The sequence below is a fragment of the Vidua macroura genome, chromosome 12 (assembly GCF_024509145.1).
Source record: "Vidua macroura isolate BioBank_ID:100142 chromosome 12, ASM2450914v1, whole genome shotgun sequence".
NCBI classification, from domain to species: domain Eukaryota; kingdom Metazoa; phylum Chordata; class Aves; order Passeriformes; family Viduidae; genus Vidua; species Vidua macroura.
This window is the reverse complement of record NC_071582.1, coordinates 20,121,201-20,142,550: the sequence shown is the minus strand read 5'-3', so window position 1 is coordinate 20,142,550 and position 21,350 is coordinate 20,121,201. Positions and strand designations below refer to the sequence as shown.

Genomic DNA, 21,350 nt, shown 5'->3' with positions numbered 1-21,350 from the left:
TTGAGATGGAATAACGACTTGCTTTGTCTCTCCCAAAACACCTCTGGAAGCACCTTCCTGTCCCAGGAGTGTCACCCAGCCCAGGCCAGGATCTGCATCCAGGTCCCTGCAATCCTCAGGGAAACCAGAGACCCCCAGAACAGGAGGCAAAGGATTTCCCAGGTGAGAAGTTCCTTTTCTGTACACACCCCACTGGATTTTGCTTTAGAAGTCCTCAGCCTCCCACAGTGGTTTGTGCTCCCACCATCTGCACTACAATTCCATCTGCTGCAGAAGGAAGAGTTTTGCCTAAAACCACACAAAATCCAGACTGATGTGACAGCAGAGTCAAATCACCTGCTTATAGGAATGAGAAAAGGAAGCAGAGTGAAACTCATCCTGCATTTCCAGCTGACAAATTTAGAACCTGGCTGCCAAAGGAAATCAATTAATCCCAAAATCTGCTCCAGTATGGGCAGAGAATGTGCTGCAAGAACAGCTCCTGCAGTGAGTGAGGGGCTGGGCTGATACCTCACCCTCAGAGCCATCCCCAGGGCCACCAGTGCCCCATTAGTGCTCATGGGCACCTCTTCATCAGGACACCACAGCAGGATCCAAAGCTTCCATCATCTGCTGCAGAAGGCAGGAGTTTGTCTCCCATGGGATTTTCTTCCTCGTGGCAACATGAGGAAAAAAAAACAGGTTTGTAAAAGTTATTCAGAGGTTTGAGCAGAGTGAACCCACAGAATTTTCTAAGCTTCAAAGCTTCCTGAAGCTGCCAAAGTGCCCTGGCTACAAACTGCAGCAGCCCTGGGAAGATCAGAGCTGCTCTCAGGGAAGGCAACTGTGCTACACAACCTTTCCAGCTCCTTTTCCAGGCACACTTCCACTCCAGTGTCTTCTCACTGCCTCTTCCAAGAAGCTCAGAGGTAAAACCTTCAGGTCAAATCCCAATTCTCCCAAGAAGTGCAACCAACACCACAGTGAGTTGTCCCCTGTAATTCTTTATTAGAATCATGGATGAATATATTTTAAATCAATCTAAAAAAATAATGAATCAAAGTACAGTACATGCATAAAATACAAAGTAATTTACAAACAGATCAAAATAGCATCTTCAGAACTAATACCAGGAGGAGAAATGGAGTAAAAAACAAGAAGTGACCGACAACAGCAATGCCTTCCGTGTGCCTCACACATCATGAGCACCGCGAGACAGAAAGGTTGGGAACAGAAGACAGCTGGAAGTGCCAACCACATCTGGATCTTCCAAGTGGGTCATATCAGAGTTTGAGAAACGTCCCCTACAATCAATTACTTCCTTGTAATTGTATAAATAACTGCAGGCATTTACACAACAGGGAGCTCCTTTAAGTCCTGTGGGAATGCAGTGGCTGTGGCCCCCAATGCCAGTGTCAGCTCAGGAACAGCACAGAGCGAGTGACAGAAGGCACAGTTCATGTATCCCTGAACAGGCAGATTGGACAGGGTTGCTACGGAGCAACAGACCACAGCAGGAACACATCCAGACAGAAAACTACTCCAGAGGGTTTTGCTCAAGAACATACACCAAACCACTGGAATAATTTAAAAATACTGGATCAACCAGAACTGAAAACTAAGGCCAGGTAGTGGAAGTTATTAATTCATCAACTCAAGCACTTGTATATATTAATATATGTGGCATGCATTAATAGATGTGATATGTAATACGTGCCAACACCCTTCAAGTCTGTGTCCCATTAAAGAAAAAAAGGCATCCTCAAATCCTGATAGCACCAGCACTGTGGAGGCCAAGCCTCCAGCAGCACAAAGATGCTGCAAGTTCCAGAGCTGGAGTGACCCTTCCTCATGGACGTGGCTCCTGCATTCACTTCCTTCACAAGGGGCACCTCCCAGCAGCTCTGCCTCACATCAACCTCCTCTGCAGCAGGTGCCAAACCACAGCACCTCACTCACAGGTAGCCAGAACTGCTGCTAACTGCTGCTTGTTTGCAAGAAATTCTCTTTTCTCCCCCATAATATCCTATAAAACTTCACTTGACAATCTGAAGATGTAGCCAAGAACATTTAACTTACAATAAAATTGCACTTCAGAGCTTCGCCGAGCTTTAGATGCAGAATGCAACACCTTAAGACAAGGAAAGATTATTCTGCCCGGAGAGATTTTCCTTGTTAACCTGACAGTAATTGCTTTGTGAGGAGCAGGATAACGTCTTCAAGTGCTCTCCAAAGGTGTCAGTGCTCTGACTAGTGGGCATCGTGTTGGGAAGGGATCAGCTGAGTTCCAAACAATTTACTGAGCCCAAACCAACAGGTCGGTGTTGGGGAAATACTGCAGCCACATCCAAGTAAGAGATTGATAAACACTGAAATCAAAGTGTTTAAGACATGGAGAAATTCATGGAGAAGGAATAAGCAGTAACTAAACACAAGAAGGTAACCACGAGAATTACAAATATATTTAAATCTTGGACCTGGGGAATATACACAGCCATTTAGGAAAGAATGGACAATTTATATATTCTGACAGCACTGCATCTTTGGTTTGTTTTCAGTGGTTGGAGGGACGTGGATGGGAACCACGTTGTTGCTTGGGGACATGTCATTCTCACGTCTGTCAGACATCTGCTTCTGGGAAACAATCCGATAGATCTCTGGAAGAGGAGAAAGAGCTGATCAATATGTGCACATCAGCAAAATGCCATCGAAGAGTTAAACCTGGGGGAAACCAGGCATAGCTTTGGAATTACATAAGTAATGCAATGAAGCTTCCACACAAAGTTCAATTGTGGTGTTTTCTAGATACAGAAAATAAAAAATATTTTTGCAACAGAAATTACTTCTTTAACAACTGTTTTACTTTCCTTGAGATAAGAGTCAGTAAATGGACGGAATTCACAAATCTCCATGCTATGAATGAGAAACTATGAGCCCATCCATTCCTTCTGAAGGTTCTTAAGCTCCAAGGACAGTGTCCAAGGACAAGGTCACATGTTTGCTGATGTATCCACAAACAGGATTAAAGGGAACCATTCCAGATTTCTCTCCCTGATAGGACAGCAAGGGCAATTTCTTCTTACTGAGCAGACCCATCATGTCTATCATATCCAAGCAGTGTTAAATCTTCAGAAAAGGTTGATTTGGGCCCAAAGGGGGAGACTCAGCCCCTTCAGCAGCACAGAAACCCTTTAAAAAACCTGCTGTGTGAGAAACATGGGCTCCAGATGAAGAGATTCTTAACAGAGGAATCAGAGAGTATGGGACAAACACCTGCACCAAGAGCCTTGCCCTGGTCCTGGGGCTTGTCATGGCTGATGGTGCTGCACAAAAACTCAGAGCAACTACAGCAGCACTTCAGCTGCACTGAGGGAGTAAAGCATGTGTAGCACTTCACCCCCAGAAAGAAAATACAGGACACCAAAAATAGAATGTGGGGAACTCACTTGCAAATTTGAATTTGAAAACCATTTAAAAAAAAAGCTTGCTAAAGCTCAGTTTTACAAAAAGCCCCAGCTCAAACTCAGAAGGAACAAACTGTACATTAAAATGGCTTTTTCATGTGCAGCCAGGTACAGATCAGGTCATTGAGGCAACCAAACAAGAGCTGAACAGGTTAAAGGATTTTCTGATTTCACCCTTTCTCAAGCTTGCTCTTCTTTCCAACCATCTTACACATAAACTACCTCATAAAATAAGTGAAACCCATGAAAGCAGACCTTCAAAGCCACCTGCAGCCCGGTGTGTGAATGTGCAGACAGGGCTCAGCTTGGCCCCGTGGCAGCGCCCAGCAGAGCCTGTGTGTGAGGTGGGAGGAGCAGAGCTGGACAAATCTGCTCTGCACCTTCAGGACAAGCTTCGTGCTCAGGGCTGGCAGCCAGTTCACTCCCAGTGCAGAACAATGCCTGTTCCAATCAACAGGAAAAGCCTCTGGCCACCTTTGTTACTGGGAATTCTCTGGTAGCACCTCCAGCAGCAGCAATTCTCAGTTTCACTGAGAATTTCCTGAACAAGTTCATACAAGTCCCTGACATATCACACACTTCCTCCACCCCATCAGCCAGGACTCACACAGGGTGCCCTCTGTGTAACAGCCTCATCTGACAGCAAAGATCTTCAGCAGACAACCCCAAAGCCTTAAAAATAACCTTAACAGCACAAATTCCCTTACTGATAATGAATCTACTCCTTCTAACTCTAGGAACATTTTCCCATGATGCTCACTTCCACAACCTCCCTAGCAGCCCTGCAAGTGAATCCACTATCAACAGTCCCAAATTTGCTGCTTCTCCCTCCTCTGCAGAGCAAAACTTGGTGCAGCCACAGCCTAAATGCTAAAACCTGCCCTTCCCTGGTGAGCTGTACACCCAGCTGCACACAGGCTGTGCTGCTGTGGCAGGGGAGGGGGAACAGCCCAAACCTGCTCTCACTGGGGCAGAATGCCCAGCAGCCAAGCCTGCACCGGAACTGCTGTGCCCAGAGAGCTCTGGGCTAATGAAGATGTGCCCTTTTTAATGAAGACACAGCACTCTGGGCTCTGCTCAGGAGCTGAATGAGATCTTATTAAGGGCACATTTAGCAGAATGCATCACTGCATAATAGGGAACTGTGAGAGACAGGCCTTGCACTGTGAGAACTGGGAAAAAGAGATACTTCTTCCCAGGAGGAGGTGGGCCAGGCCTTGGCTGCTCAGCCTGCACTGGGGTTCCATTCATTTTCAGGTGTACAGAGGCAACAAAAGAGGAAATCCCTCAATTTTTTGACATTAATTCTCTGATGTTGTTTCCTTGGTGATGGGATTCCTTAGAGATGAATCCACGGCAGAATGCGGTGTGGGAACAGAGACAGCACAGAGCCAGGCAGGGAAGGGAGGCAGACTCTAGTTTACTTTAAGGATTCTTTATCCTGCTGTGAATGCTCAGGATGGCTAGGATCAAAATACCAGTCTCTCTTATTTGCCAGATGATACAAAGCAGCTTTGTGTGCACAACAATCAGCCCTGGCAGTCTAGACATCTTGGAACAGAAGAATTTGGATAGGGACCATTACTCTAAGTCACAGATGGGAAAGGTCCTCAAAATCTCATCTGGAATCCACAGCAGGACAGGAAGCCCACCACATGTATGATACACCCCCTCTAAAAGTCCTCTATATATGGGAGAAGAAAGAAGAGCTTTTATCCCTTATTCCACCTGTAGGAACAGATCACATACTCAGGCTGTGCTAATGACACTGGATTCGTATTTCCCATGGCCAAAGCCATCTACCCAAACTGCTTGATCTGAGAATCCAGGTGTGGATAAGCTTAACAGGAACCCTGCTACACCTCCAAGGGAAGCACCTTCACCAACTTCCATCACTGTCCCAACCAGAGCAGCTTCAGGAGGGCTGGAAAGACAGGGGGGTTGCTACAGACCTTGGTCACAACACCCTGTTCAAGAGAGATCCCAGCAGCTGGGGAAAGGCTCTGAGCAGCCTGGGGTGTCTGTGGTGCAGTTCTCAGCACTGCAAATACCAGCAGGGCTGGTGCAGCAGCTCGTCCTGCCCCTTCTGTCAGCCAGCTCTGCTCGCAGCCACTGGCAACGCCTGCTGGCTTCCCCAGCTTCCTGCTCCCAACATTCCCCAGCATTCCACCCACAGGCTCTGAGCTGGGAGGCAGCCCTGCCAAACACACAGCAGCCAGGATTCTGCGGGGTGACTCCAAAAACCACATTCCTCAGATGACTGCCCCCCTCTTTCCTCCAAAGCAAGTCATTAAGAGAAAAAGCCAGCTGTGAAGTGAGCTCCAGAACAGCTCTCCTTAGGTGCCAGTCAGAGCCCAGCTGGAGCCGACCTGCTGCCCAGGCACTGTTCACTGCACCTTTATCTCCCCCAAACAGGAGCTCCTGTCTGCAGAGAGCACATGCCCACTAAGCACAAGTGTTTCTTCCAGCACAGCTGAACTGACCTCTCCTGAACAAGGATCACAAGGATCCTGTTCACAAACCCAAGAGCTCTTCACCCCAAACTCTGTCACAGCAACATGCAGGCAACACTGACATCCATGGAAAAGCAACAGCCTCAAGAATCTGTCAAAGCCCACCATGAGCAAGTTTTATCACCTGTTCACCCATTACAGACAGCTCTGCTTACAGACATATTAAACCAGAAATAATAATAATCAAACCTCCACAGATTAGAATCCAAACTCACTTCTGGAATAAAAGGTACTGCGGGAAGCACGTGAGGAGAGATAAAGAAAGCCCAGCCCATGCCCAAGAGGTGAGGTGCTTCCCATGGCAGCAGCAGTGCATCCTTTGAGCATCTCACAGCTCTGAAGGCAGCCCAGGGCACACAGGAAACTTCCCACCTCTCCAGTGTCACTGAGAGAACACAACAGGCCAGCAGGAGATGGGGACTGTGAGGTGACCAGACTACGTGGCCGTGACAGCCTGACAGCCACCTCAGGAGGGAATAAACACTGCCTGATTTATGTGATGTTGTTTTATTAGTGCTGGTGTATGACACTTAATTAACTAACCTGCATCTGAGAGCCCCGAGCCCTCTGCAAACAAAGTGGGAGCAGCAAGGCTTGTTCTACACGACACACAGCACATTGGGCCAAATCTGACCTCAAAGCCAAGGTGTTCCTGAGAGAAGGGATGTGGGCATAAAGGAACAAGTCTCAGGTTTTGGCACTGACAAGGGAGCAATGTCTTTCTCCTGAAAAATCCATGCCCAAATTCATGTGCATTTTTGACAGGACTGCCTTTAGGCATGTGAAATAAACAGGAAATGCAGCAGGCATCCCAACACCTCTGCATTCAGCCACTCCTTAGTCATCCACCCTCTGATGGCACTGGCAGTTTGTCATGTAGGGAACAAATGTGTGAGCTAACAGAACTTCTTTCTTTTTGAAACAAATTTGTGCAATACTGGAATTACAACCGAATGACTACACTGACGTTAAAAGGGAACCACATGGTTCAATCAAAAAGGAAACACAGTTCTTTATTCATCTAACACAAACACACTTTTAGCTGGTATCTGCACAGGAGCACTACTGCTTAGGAACCCAGGGTAAGAACACAATAGAGTCAGAACTGTCAGAGACCTCTTACAACTCAGGATGAAACAGATGGACACAGGCAGCTAATACCCAGTAGCCTAACACCTCTCTCCACTGCCAGGCTGTCCAAAAAGCATTTCAAACAACTGAAGAAATGCTACAGGATTTATACTTTTACTACAGTAAATAACCTGCTAGTTCTTAGTTCTATCCTCACATGCATATTCCACTATAGCTACCAGGACCTTTCTGGTGTGTTTTTAAAGGAATGTCTAAATTAGGTGCCAAAGGGGAGAAGTAGTTCAGAACTAACTAGGTGTCAATGTCACAGCAACGAGATCTGATTTACAGACAGTTTGGAAGTGGGGCCATTGCTCATACCAAGCACATCACGTAGCCTGGCACATGCTACACTGGGAAGGAGGGACTTTAAATTTGCAAAGTTAAACATGGAAAACATGTTGGAGGCAGTTGGAGAAAACAGGAGACTGTCTGGCACACCTAGAAGAGAGACACAGGAAGCAGAGGAGTGTCTCAGATGTTTTGAAAACTCAGACTAGAGCATTTGCCAAAGCTGAGAAGAATGAAAATCCAAAACCAGAGGCCACAGTGTCCCACTGTGCCCTGACTGCTCAGAAATGCAAAAGCCTCATGGCAGTGAGTGACTTCCACACCAGTTTGTGAATTCCTATCCCATCTTTACGAGCCAGGGTTAAGTTAAGGTTCTCCAAATTGAGTGTCTCAGCTTTAACAAGTTTTGCCTACCTAAACAAGGCTTTAAACAAAAATGAAGTACATAATCCACAGAGCATAAAAATGCAGCACTGACTGCTGTCACATGTTACACAGGCCAAAAGTCCAGGCAGGACTCTTAAATGCAACAACAGCAACTCCTGCAGCTCAGGAGTCACTGTGTCTCAAAGGAAGGATCTGTGTCTCAAAGGAAGGATCTCTGCTCTTTCATCCCTTTTTCCTTGGCAACTGCTACAGTCACCATTAAAGATGGAAACAAACTGCACTGACTTCTCCTTGATAGACAATGGCTGCTCTCACTTGATGCCAGCATGAGACAATTCCCCCCGTGGGCACTCCCTGAAATGGGAGATGGAAACTGAAACACAAACCAGGATGACAACAAACCTGGGGCAGATCAAAGTGAACAAAGATTCATTCCCCAGTTCAAGGCTGACCTTTCAACTGTGACACTTTGAAACTGGACTCCAAATCTTATGGCTAATGAAGAATGATTAAACAGCAACGTTTTAAACACTTTATAGGCAAAGAAATGCCTATTTGCATCATATCTGAGCAGCCTTCTGCCCTTCCCCCTTGAAGCACAAAGCCCTGGATGACTCACCTGTCAGAATAGTCTGGAAAGCTGCTTCCACATTTGTAGAGTCTAAAGCAGACGTCTCAATAAATGACAAACCATTCTTCTCTGTGTGGACAGAAATAGTATAATTAGAGAGGTACAGCACATATCTGTTTCCCATCTGGAAAAACTTCTGTACCAGATAATATTTGTAGTGTTCTTGATGAGACACCCAGGTATCAAGAGAAAGTAAAACAAGTTGTGGGGTTTTCCCCCTTAAGTGATGGGAAAGTGACACCACCCAACACCAACACTAGAATTTACACCCACTCCCAAGCACAGGATCAGCCCAATGCTGTGTTACTTTAAGGCACATTTTCCTGCATCACTGAAAGGGATAATCTGTTACAGTTTCTCTGTGTGAGAAAGTTTCTGAGATTTTCTTCAACCTCATCAAGTTTCTCCACCTCCCACCTGCTAATATATCACAGCAGTTTATTTAACAGGAGTAGAGCAGCAGGGGGAATGACACTCCTCCAGCTGCAGGCAGGGATTCTCACTGGCCATAAACTCTGCCAATGGAGCCACAGCAAACTTTAATGTGAGGAACCCAGCTACACTCCTGGATGAAAGAGACTGGGCCTGAACCAAGGCTTAGAGAAACTAGAAGTACTGTTCACAGATCTTAATTACATAACAAAAGTCAGAGAGTCAGTTTAATGAAAGTGTTCAGCCACAGGCACCTGTGTAAGGCTGCAGGTCAGTTGGGACTCAGAAGGCAAAGCTAGCTACCAACACACCAGAAACTCAAACCTAAAGCCACAGGCACAGTTTCTGCAAGACAAACAGTGCCCAGCCAAGAGAATAAATCTGGTTTAAGATGTTCAGGAGCCTCTGGCTGATTCTTGAAACAACATGCATGTTCTACAAGATCTGCCTTCTGACTGACTGTGACATGTGACACTGAGGGACACGACCAGCCGCAGGTCTTTTCCCTCCTGCCCACAGCCTCCCCAGGCCAGGCGGGCAGATCCGCAGACAGCAGCAGGAAATTCCCGAGTTCCCCACCTGCGAAAGCTCTGGCCTCGTCGGTGGGGACGGCCCTGAGGTGGCGCAGGTCGCTCTTGTTGCCCACGAGCATGATGACGATGTTGCTGTCAGCGTGGTCCCGCAGCTCCTTCAGCCACCGCTCCACGTTCTCGTACGTGAGGTGCTTGGCGATGTCGTACACCAGCAGTGCCCCCACGGCTCCACGGTAGTACCTGGGGCAGGGGACAGGCAGCCAGACACCGTCAGCTTACAGGAGGCTGTGCCATAGTGGGGAACAGCTCTGGCTAGGTCAGCTACGCAAACGGTGCCCAGGGCAATTCCCCAGTGGGACAGGACACAAGGAAGCGGAGCAGCCAGACAAAGTTACACCACAGGGCCAGCTCAGAGTCTGGGAGCAAGGCAAACCCCATGGCTCTGGGGAAACCCTGCATCCCAGACATGAAACTCTGGGCTCTGTAGGAAGCTGCTGTCACCTTCCACCTCTGATCCACTCCTGAAAATTCTCCCCCACCCACCAGTGTGGGTGCAGCACAGGCACAGCCCAGAGTGATAGGGAGACTGTAGAGTGACTCACTGGGTCATAAAAATGTCAGCCTGATCTACTTCCTTTACCAAAGGCCACAGCTCCTTTCAAGTGAGAGCCACAGCAATGTATTCAAAAGGAAACAGGCTGTGTTCTCCCACCCCACAATTCCCTCCTGCTCTACTGAAATCCAGCTTTTGCTATGCTGGTTTTTAACAACTAAACAAGCACACAAGTGAGCAGTCTTTCCTGGCTGCTACAGGAAGGTTTCAGCTCTTAGGTTACCACTGATAAAACGGCCAGGAACACTGATATTCCTTTATCATTCACTTCCATGGAAATGAGTCTCTCACAGCTCCTGCATTCTAAACTTGAAATGCCCCCAGTTACGTGTCATGAGAGCACTGCAAAGGAAATCAGTCTGCGCAGGAACACACCAGATCGAGTTTCTGGGCTGAATAATATTTAACCTTCCTACCACCAGAGGTTGTGGATATTACCCAATAAACACTAACACCCCTGTTTGCAGTTGCTGAGGAACTGGAAGGGTCCAAAATTGTCCTCCTCAGCCAAAGCTTGTCCTCAGCCACCCGGGCTGCACTTACGCTGAGGTTATGGCTCGGTATCGCTCCTGCCCCGCTGTGTCCCAGATCTGAGCCTTTATTGTCTTCCCATCCACCTGGATGCTCCTCGTTGCAAACTCCACTCCAATGGTGCTTTTGCTTTCCAAGTTAAACTCATTGCGAGTGAATCGAGACAGAAGGTTGCTCTTGCCTACTCCAGAGTCTCCAATAAGTACAACTGCAAGACAAAAATATATCAGACTCAGACTCCAGATGTAGATGACACATTAAAAATCAGGCGCAAGAAATATTTCTTTTAAAGAATGAAGCATGAAGGAAAAGAATGGCACCAGCACCATCCTTGTCATGGATCTGCTGTCCAAGTCTCAATATTTCTGGAAAACCAGACCTGCCACATTCACCAGCATTCTGAACAGATGTTAAGACTTGATTTTCAATGGTTATATTTCAGCCTCCTTTGCCCAGTATGGAACAACATTCCTCTTTTAGGAACAACATACACGGCTGTCACTGCAAACATTGGTGACCAGTTATATTTCCTTAAATAATACTAGAAGTAAAAAGCAAAACAGAAACCCTACAACCACACAACTGAAATCTGCTTTGCTGAAGAAGTCCAAAACACAGGGCAAGCAGCAGGCTCTGCTTTCACTTTACACTCCTCATGCCTTTGCAGGAGAGAGGCTCCCCACTGGGGCAGAAAACTTTGTGAATGAAAAGAGAACCAAACCAAAGAACCCACAAGGCCACCATCACCAGTTTGAAATGTTTGCTAAGCCACAGCTCTCTGCCCTTCTGCAGTCCCCACTGCTGCTGTGGCTCCTTCACACATCAGGCCAGAGGCTGAAACTGCTCAAATAAGCTGCCAGGGGATCGCTAAGCCTCACAACTGGATCCACCATTCCCTGGCTCAGCTTGACTCATCCCAGCACCAGTGCCAAGCAAACTAATTGGAAGGATTCAGCTGTGCTTGACAAGAGACTGACAGAAGGTTCAAAGTCCAGTTCCTGCAGGAAAAACAGCATCACGAGGATTCACTGCATTATCTTGTAATGCTGAGTTGAAAGGTGCAAGTTTAATTGTAACTTAAAACTCAGTACCACGAGGCAGAACAGTGGATGAAATGTGCTCACAACCAGAGTCACATTGGGTGATCCTATGGCCTTAAGGATGATAAGGTTCCAAACCGGTAGTGAAGGAAAGGGAAGAAAAATAAGATTAAATCATTGAGAAGAAAGGCCAATAGCGAAGTTCAGCAGTGAATCAATGCCAGTCCAAGCAAAAAAGTGCACACTCAGGTGACAACAAACATTGTGCCTTTGTTTAATTAGAAAAAAACAATTACTTGCTCAGTAACACACATCATTAACTGTTAAGACACCACAACACAGCGTTAAAGACTCTGTAGTACAACAAAGCAACGAGTGCACCAAACACGCTCAATGACACAAGCCCCCGTGGAGCTCAGTCTAGCAGCAGAAACACTCCCATCTGCTGCTGCAGCCCTCTGCAGCTTCTGTTTAAATAATGCAGAGCAATTCTTTGCTCTGACTGGAAGGGCAGAGCAGCACCTTTTAAACTCCCTCCATAAATGAAAATTGCAGAAAACGTTGGCTTCAAGCACGGCCTTGTGCAGAATTCTTCATCAAAACAAACATCTTCCCAGCTGCCCGTGCCAGCTGACTCAGCACGCAGCCGGCCAAGCACACGAGGTGCAGAAAGCACCCTCTGTTAACCTCTCCTGTGTAGGAAGATCACAAGTGCAGGTAGGTGGCAAGGCCCCTGAATGCAAACAGCAGCCTGCTTCCCTACGTGCCGGGTCACTGCTGAACAGCTCTGCTGGCACAGAGATGCTACATCCTGATAAACCCAGTGCAGGGGACAGGGCACCACTTGCATCATCACCCCTGGCAAACAGCCACAGCTTTCCTCTGCCACTGGCAAATCACTTCTTCAACACTGTTTTGGCAGGTTTGGACCATGGGTTTAGATGACATCATGTTTGTATTCACTGGGACACACAACGAATTCCTAGGAGGGAAAAGTTGACAACTCCCTTTGCACAGCTCAGTCCTGCTATCACCCAGCAGTGACAGAAGCTTCTCTAAGCAAGAAGAGCAATCCACACTCACCACTTCCTTTTCCCAATAGGATGCATCATATATCTGTTAAATATTTCCTCAAACCTGTTTTTGTTACTCAGTGCAAAGCCCACCTTTAATTCATTTAATAATAGAGGGATCCCTTTAATTCCTCTGCCAGGTTTTTTTCCTTACCGTGTCTGAATCCCACACTGCTTATGTTCTGAATGGTTTCCAGCACCAGATTAATGTGTCCCAATTATAAGGGGAAAATAATACCTTCCTCCTTGAAGGCAGCTATTTCCTCTACTTAATTGGGCCATTGCAGCTCCTCTTGAACACAGGCACAAGGACAGCTTGGAATGTCAGCAGGCGCCTAAGACTCCTCACCACTTCTGCATTTCTGCCAGTCTGGGTAAGTATCACTCTTTAAATAAAATTATGAGCTGAAACAGCTTTAACAACCACTCAGGTTGTGTTATTAATTTCAGTTTTGCTTTCCTTATCAAGCCACCATATTTTGGTATTTTATACTACATTGTTCCCACGTATTACATTCTTAACATAGAAATGCAGTAGGAATGGCTCTGGATGGCCAAGTCCCATACTAAACACCCCAAGCAAACAGTTTCTAGGAGGGAAATGACGTTATCTAGGCCATGATTACAAGTTAATTGTTCCTGCACATTGTCCCTTTCATTGGGCTTTTCTTCCAGAAACTCACTCCTAATGGTTAGAAAGTGCCTTCTGATTTTCGGAAGGAATTAGTGGTCAGCTGACGGTGGTGTCCATGTGCCAGCATTCTCCATTAGCTTATTAGTGTCTTCTCCCAGTGGTGTTTAGGCTGGGGTATTTACAGAAAGCAACCACAGCTTGTCTGGGCTTTGCTCTATTTGCTAAATACAAAAACTTGTCAAATGGTTCCGCATAAACACATTGCTCATTTCCCCAAACACCTTCCCTACAATTTTTTTAAATTCTTTTCAGCACAGTGAGAACGGCACATATCATTCTAAGTGGGATCTCCCTGAGATGCAAACAAGAATTTCAGTGTTTCCATCTCTGCTAGGCACACCTGGAGCTGGAGTTACTTCTCCTGACCATTTCACCATGATGGCTCAGTCTGCCTTTTATCAGACCTAATTGTTCAGCTTTAGGTTGGCAAACTTTTACTTTACCAGAGTCCAAGTCCTCAGGGATAAACCCTTACATCCCAAATCCCAGCTTATCTGGAGGACCACAGACCTCATCTGCACACAGCGCTTTCAGTGCTACACTCCCACTTCCTCTGTCCCACCCAACTTGCATCACCCACAAATTCCTTTTCTACATCAGCACTGGAAGGAGGAAGGTCTGGAGGAAACATTTGAGCCAGTTCAGCCACAAGACCCAGTCCTGACATTAATCAATAACCAGCTGTGGAGCAGCACCTCCCTCACAGGAGCAGCACCTTAGAAGTTGCACAACCAAGAAATATTGTATTGGCACATCTGAAAGTCATGGAAATAATCTCCCAGCCCCAAGTGACCGATTTCGTGGTGGGACAGTTCAATACTTGCAACCACGTGTTTTCAATCGATGCATTTGACTTTCTACAGCATTTATTACCCCAAACATTTAAGACAAGCATACAAGCATTCAGTGGAGAGAAAAAAAAAAAAAAAAAAGAGTATGAAGCCCACAGTACTGTATAAATTTCACTCTGTAATTCCAGATTTATTTCTGCAAAAGACCAAAATAAGAACTCAATTTCCTATGCTGCATGAGAAGCAATTTAGAGAACTATGTCAAGAAAGGGTTATTAATTTTTCACCAATATTCCAGCTCACTCACAATTTTTATTTCTGTAGAACCTCTTAGTTTAAATTTTCAGAAAATATTTTCATTATCTCAATGAATATGAGATCAGGTTGAAAACAGAATCCAGCAGCACTAGCTTGTGTTGTCTGTGGCAAAAGTTATTGCACAAGTCACATATTACATGATCTAGGACAAGTACACCAGCACAAGGAAATCACCATGTCTAAAACTTGTCTCTGCACTGAGCTCTGCTATTAAGAGACATATCAATAAAAAGCTTGGACATGTCTTCATGGCCTCCAGGAGAACCTGCTGATGAATACCTCTCCCTGCCCACTTCAGCTGGAGTTTGAAGGGCATGTGAAAAAAATTACTTCATCCTACACATCATAGCTGGTCATAAACCCAACATGGTCATGACTTATTTTAATCACCCTCCTCAGCTGTGCCCCATTTTATCCACTCTTTTTCTGTCAAAAAGGGAACTGGCAGCCCAGAGGCCTTTGGGGCAGGGATTACCTGTCCATGCAATCAGTAACACCTCCCAACAGCTTTGGGAGCTTCCCAACAGTAAATGGCTGCACCAGCAGCTTTGTTGCAGTACCAAAGTGCCTCCACATCTGAGGCAGTGAAAGCCAAGGGCTTCTACCACTGTCAAACCAACAGATATCATGCAACCACACATTTATCTAAACACACAAGTAAAAATGCGTCTTCTAAACCCCAAACCAGCAAGCTGGTTCAGTTTCAGTGCATTTCCTCAATATCAAAGGAGAAGTTGGAGAAATGAACATGATGCAAAGAAGAAAAGAGCTGAAACTGGAGTTTTTCCTAGCAGTAAACTGAATGTCACCACAAGTCAGGTCCATGACATGAGTCTGCCCCAAATCCAGAGTCCTAGATGGTTAAGGTGCAGACATAATCATCCTGAGCTTTGTCCATAGAAAACATCTACTACAAGTGAGGGTTCCTTTGGTAACTGCTCATCTATTGCAAGCACATTGATCAAAAAGAGCAAAAGGTCCCTGTACTAAAGCCAGGCTTAATTTATTAAGTAATAAAGCAATAGATATATATCATTATTATATTTTCCTCCTACTAAAATTAGAGCAAGATTTCTATGAACTGGACTTCATAGGCCTTGTGCTTCCTCAGGGGCCATTCTGGGAACAGCAGGCACTGCTCTCAGCCAGACCCTGAAAGTATGGAAGAATACAAAGACTGGAAGCTGGACAAGAAGAATTTAACAGAAACTGGTTTTTTTTCCAAGCTAGGTTTAGTCCTTCCTATATGCTGAAGTGTTGCAACATAGTCAGGAGAAGTGTATTTTGTAACAGGTCCCTGGATTTTACTGTACAGCAGCACAGGTGGGCTCAGCTTTCACCCAGCAGCAGAGTCAACCAGATTTCAACACACAGCTGCAGTCAGGGGCTGACAGGACAAAAACAGAGGTCTCACAAACAGAAACGTGGCAGTTTAGCCCAGGAACAGTAAAAGACAGCCAGACTAGAGAAGATCACATGATTGTTTTAACCAGGTTAAACTCTGAACTCAGTCCCACCAACCTACCCATACAGCCCCTTCATAAACCCAGAAATGTCCTGCTGGATGAAGTGTCCTGACAGACCAACACCCAGAGTCTGACTCCAAATAACTGATGTCCAAAAATCATGATGGGCATCACAGCAAACTGGCTAATCTCTGTCCTAGCCAGCCCCTGCATCTTCAAATAAGTAATGCCTTCAGACTTGCCATTGTAACCATCACACTGACATGCCCCAAACAAGATTTTTTTGCTTCTATGAATTTGTGCAGGCTTTCAAATCCATTTATAATATGCATGGCAATGTACCACTCCAAAATTTGCATACACACCTGAGGGACTTTGTCCTTTTGCTTTCACCCGCTACCCAATAAAAGAAGCATTATAGATATCCAGAGAAATTATGACAAACAGGAGACACTTTCCCTATTTGCCCTTATCACTCACTGTTTAAATTTTAATCAAGCCATACATCAATTCAGTGTAAGGGCTATGAATCCATTACGTCTCTTTTCTGATCATTTTGATGCTTTTCTCCACCTTTTTAATTCTACAACATCCCTTTCAAAATGGATATGTCTGTCATGGCTACATTTCACCTCAAGTTCCAAGATGCTCTTGTCTCAAATTCAAACACTGATTTAACGTTGTCCCCAAGTTCCCATTTCCTTTTCCAAAATATTTACCTACCTCTAGCCTTTCTGACCAGTTCCTGGCAAGGAGACCTTCAGTTCAGAGACCTACTTGCAGTAATTTCCAGATCATTCCACAGTGGCGACAGCTTGTTTAGAACCACCACCACCTCTGGGAAGTTACAAAAGTTTCCACAGTTTTATTACTCTGCATTTTTGTGTTATTTCAGCTGCCACATCAATCCCAGTTAAGTGACAGACATTGCATCAACTTCCTGCAGTCCACTTTAGGCTGGAAAAATCCAAATCATTTATCTTCACAACAGCATTTTGACAACATTCCCTGCACCCCCAACAGCTTCTATAAACCAAGCTAAACAGAAAAAGATGTAGCAAAGGCAATCAATTAAATCAGCTTTGCACTTCTCCTTATAACTGGATTCCAACTTTGTATTTTCCCAACTATAAGAGGGAGCAGGCCAAATGAAAGACGGGAGCTCTCCAAACAAACTCTGTGTCACTGATACTCCCAGGCTTTCACAGCTAAAACATTAATTACAAGCCCACTGACAGAACTGCATGAACAAGGGTAATTCAATGGCTTTGATATCCTGTACCTACAATAACATTGCCTGATGCCATTAAACCAGTGGTCAGCAAGGTCTTTGCCAGGGCTGCAAGCTGAGAAAACAGCCCATTCTGGACCTTCCTGATTTGATTTCCATAGCAGTATAGATTTATAGGTAGAAATAATGCCACTTTCCACATGCAATTGGACAAAACAGCCAACAAGAAAAAAAATGTAATTCCTCAAAGTTATTACAGGAGCTTAAAGGCACAGGAAAAAACATCAGTGTTTTCCTTTACCTTCATGATAACAAGCACAGGGTCTGTCACCATTACAACACAACAAGCAACGCTCTTAATCCTAAATTCAAATTTACAATTCCACATCACAATAAACAACTACTTTTTTACACTGCTTTGCTTGCTTTTACAGTCGGATTTTAAAAACTGGATAGACAACTTTCAAAACATCAGCACTTCTGTACACATTACACAGCAGGCTACATGAACCTGTCCAGCAGGCTGGTGTTTTACTCTGCAGGGAGTGAAAATTGAGTATTTAACAACAACCTGGAAGGTTTTAACCCAACTTGCCACTGCATCGCAGACTGGAGGGGCACCAGCCCTGGAAAACAAGGCATTCCTGCCCTTCCCCAGGGGAGCCAGGACAGAGCAAGGCCAGGCTGGACAGGGCTTGGAGCACCCTGGGATAGTGGAAGGTGTCCCTGCCCATGGCAGGGGGTGGAATGCGATGATCTTAAGGTCCCTTCCCACAAAAACATTCCATGATTCCAGGAGGATTTTATGATCTCTGGGTGTGGAGCAGCAGGGACATTCCACTCCTCGCCAAGGGCTCTGAACACAGAAGGCAGCGAGGAGTACTACTTGATTAAATGAGCGCATCATCTACCAATGACCAGTATATCTCACCCACTCTAAAGCTCTATTTAACAGCTGGAAAGGGTTCTTATCAACCTTGACGAGTCCTTATCAGCCCTGGGCATCCTTCCTGGCGATCTTTGCTCGCCACCCCGCAGACCGGCCGCCGCCTCAGCCTGCGCCCGGGGCAGCCTCGCACCGGCGCTGACACCAAATCCGCGCTGCCAAACCCGGCCCAGAGCTGACATTTTGGGGTGAGGGAGGGACACCCGAGCGGGGCCCGGTGATGCCCGGAGCGCTCCCCCCACCCGCCGGGCCCCGCGTCAGGGAGCGGCCCCGGCCCCGCCCGCGGGCCCCGCTGCTCTCCCGCCCGCCCGCCGGGCCCTGCCCGCCTCACCTTTGAAGAGATAATCGTACTCGTCGTCGCGGGTGCCCATGGCGGGTGGCGGAGGAGCGGGACCGGGAGCGGAGCGGAGCGGAGCGGGGCCGGACCCTCCCTGCAGCCGCCGCAGCTCTTCCGCCCTCCGCGCTCCGCCCGCCCGCCCACAGGCGCTTCCGGGGCAGCGGCGCCGCCGCACGACCGCGCCCGGGGCAGCGCCGGAGCCGCGGCCGCGCCCTCACCGGGGTTAAAGCGAGCGGGGGTCCCGCCCGGCCACCGCAGCCCCCCAGCACCGATCCCCCTCCGGCACCCCTTGAGGGAGCGGCCGCGCTGTGGCGGGGAGCGGTGGAAGGAACTAGGGGTGGCCGGGAGGGGGTGGTGGCAGAGCGGTTCCATGGTGTAATGGTTAGCACTCTGGACTCTGAATCCAGCGATCCGAGTTCAAATCTCGGTGGAACCTGAATCTTTTCTTCCCACATTTCGTTTTTTTTTTTTTTCGTTTCGGCTTTGTGTGCCCAAACGATGCTCGGGTTTGTTTGTCTGAGCTACCCGAGTGAGTCCCTGTGCCCAAAGGATGGATGGGCACACTGAGCTCCCCGGACTCCTGTGCCCAAGTGATGGATGGGCATGCTCCAAGCTCCCTGGGCCTCTTCACACACTGTGATAATCTCACCTCACCTCTTGCCTGGTGCTCACCAACCTCAACCCCCACCACGGGGTGAGTGCCCTTCTTCTGTCTCCATAGGCAGGCACTGGCCTCGTCCCAAAGCCACCCACTAGCACAGGGGAGCTTGGGGTTGGTTAGTGGGAAGTCCCCCAAGAAGATCCCTCCTATGAACTGAGCTGAGAGAGGCCCATGAGCTTGTGGAGGTATTAGAGAGGTCAACAAGCTCTTTCAACTCATGAGGTGCAAAAAAGCCATGAGCACAGGCCCCTTTCTCACTGCCACCCCTGCTTCTCCCTTCCCAAAAGGTGGCCAGTTCCCCTTGTCTCCCCTGTGCCATGGCAGACACCAACTTTGTCATCAGCTTCTCCTGGTGCAGGCTTGAGATTCAAACAACAGAGGATAAAAATAGCACTTGTGTCCAGATGATTAAACAGAATCCCTTAAAACTGCTCTTTTCCCACCAGCCTGCCCTCAGCAACAGCATGTTTGCCATCACTGCAGTCAGTGGCTGTGTCATCATTCCTGTGTGTGGAAAGTAACCCCCGGGCATCAGCAGCAGTGCTGTGCATCAGTTACCGTCTGCTGGCACCATAACGAGCCAGAACGTGATCCTCTGCATTTCAAGAGAAATACTTCATGCTGCCTCAGAGCTTCCAAGTGGGGAAAACAAAACATTAATAACAAAGACACCTGATGTGTGACTGTTGTGTGTCCCTCCACAGGAGTACAGAGGCTCCCCAGGAGCATCGGGAGCATCACAGTCTGGGCTCACCCACACCCTGCTGCCAGCCTCTGATGTGCCCTGCATGTCCAGCTCCTCACAGGGGGTAGCATAGTGGTCAGGGCTATAGGAATCTGTATTGTCTTTGGATTCATCCTTTTTATCTCCAGCCAAACCCAGAACACACAAAATCTTGAAAATCCTGCTCCTGCCTTTCTCATCCTCTGGCATTGAGTAGTACATCAAATAGATAACAGATACTTGTCTGTGTAGAGGCTGGGTATATTTATAATTCAGGAGCTCAGGTTTCCATCTCATATCCTATTTGCACTTGTCCATTGAACTTTGTTGTTAAAAAGCTATTAATTTTCACTTGATGTTTCCCAGACCTGGTTTTATCCTCCAGAACTGCTGTTAGAGCTAAAAAGCCTTAAAATAACAGGAGTCATCCTCCTGTAAGAGCTGTTCTCTTTTTCATGCTTTTGATTGTATTTGTGAGCCTAGAAACACCCTTAATTTACATTTTTCATGCGTGCAAGCATGACTTCCTCTTGCACCACATTGCAGATGTTCCTCATCTGGAACTGACTTACCCTATGCAACAGTTTAGGACACAGGGTGAGGACAGTGGCTCTTCTGGCTTAGGTAAAAATCACAATCCCCACATTGCTGCAGCACTGTCACTTGTTGAACTTCAGCCATTGTAAAGCAAAGGCATTTTTACCAATGATTTTTAGCAAAACATGAGAAGTTGTACAGATTGCTACGGAGTTGGGCAGCAGTGGGGATTACTTCTAGCTAAGCCTGTTTAAATGCAATTGATCATTTAAAATCAGATTCTTCATGTGAAAACTGAAACAGTAGAAAGAGCTCTGTGTCTAAACAGGAATCAACAGAGCAGGACATGAGGAGAGCATTGAACTAGCAAGGAGCTCCAGAAATTAAAGTCTTATATCCTGTTCAGTCCCGGGTTAATTTTGTTGCTGTTCAAGCCCCAGAGGAGAATATCCAAAGCCTCAGGAAATGTCACTGTCAGCACAGGCTGGTTTGGGCTGCTCTGCTCTCTCCCTGTGTCTCCTCTCAGAGTGAATTGCTGCAGTGATGGGATGGCCTGGGACACCTGCCGTGCACAGGAAACACAGCCAGAAAGCAGAGGTCAGGCCTGGAATAACAGAGACTGTGTGCTCTCCAACTGACAGCTTTTAATGTGAGAACAGTCACTCAGCACTGGCATTTCTGCTGCATTAATTGCCATTAGTGTCATCCTTGTGGGAACACTAAATTCATGGCAAACCTTGAATGAGCACGCTCTCATAATTCCTAACTTAGGCAGAACCATTTGCAGAGGCAGCACGTCCCAAGCAACTGGAGCAGAGACAAGGAATGATACTCAGCTGGACCTTGGATGGTCAATTTAGCGAAGAAAAGAAGCAGAGGTCGCACTCATAACTGCATATTTACGGGTCTGTTCTGGAAATTCCCAGAGCAGCTGCCAAAAAGAGCCCAGCACCATTAAGGTGCAGATGTGTGTCAGGGCTCCCAGCTCTCAGCTGCCCAGCCCCAGGCACTGTGCATCAAGCTCTCC

General features: G+C 46.9%; 1 protein-coding gene and 1 non-coding gene across 2 annotated transcripts; one reads left to right on the top strand and one right to left on the bottom strand.

The window, feature by feature from the left end:
* Positions 1-963: 963 nt before the first annotated feature.
* RAB11A (RAB11A, member RAS oncogene family) lies at positions 964-18,553 on the bottom strand. Its single transcript, XM_053988612.1, has 5 exons — positions 18,396-18,553; positions 10,518-10,713; positions 9,408-9,601; positions 8,385-8,465; positions 964-2,636 (listed from the first exon to the last, which is right to left on the bottom strand). Exons 1-5 carry the CDS (start codon positions 18,433-18,435, stop codon positions 2,497-2,499), a joined length of 651 nt encoding a protein of 216 aa, XP_053844587.1. The 5' UTR covers positions 18,436-18,553; the 3' UTR covers positions 964-2,496.
* A 212-nt stretch (positions 18,554-18,765) lies between these two features.
* TRNAQ-CUG (transfer RNA glutamine (anticodon CUG)) lies at positions 18,766-18,837 on the top strand. Its single transcript has one exon. It is a non-coding gene; the product is annotated as a tRNA-Gln (tRNA).
* Positions 18,838-21,350: the final 2,513 nt, after the last annotated feature.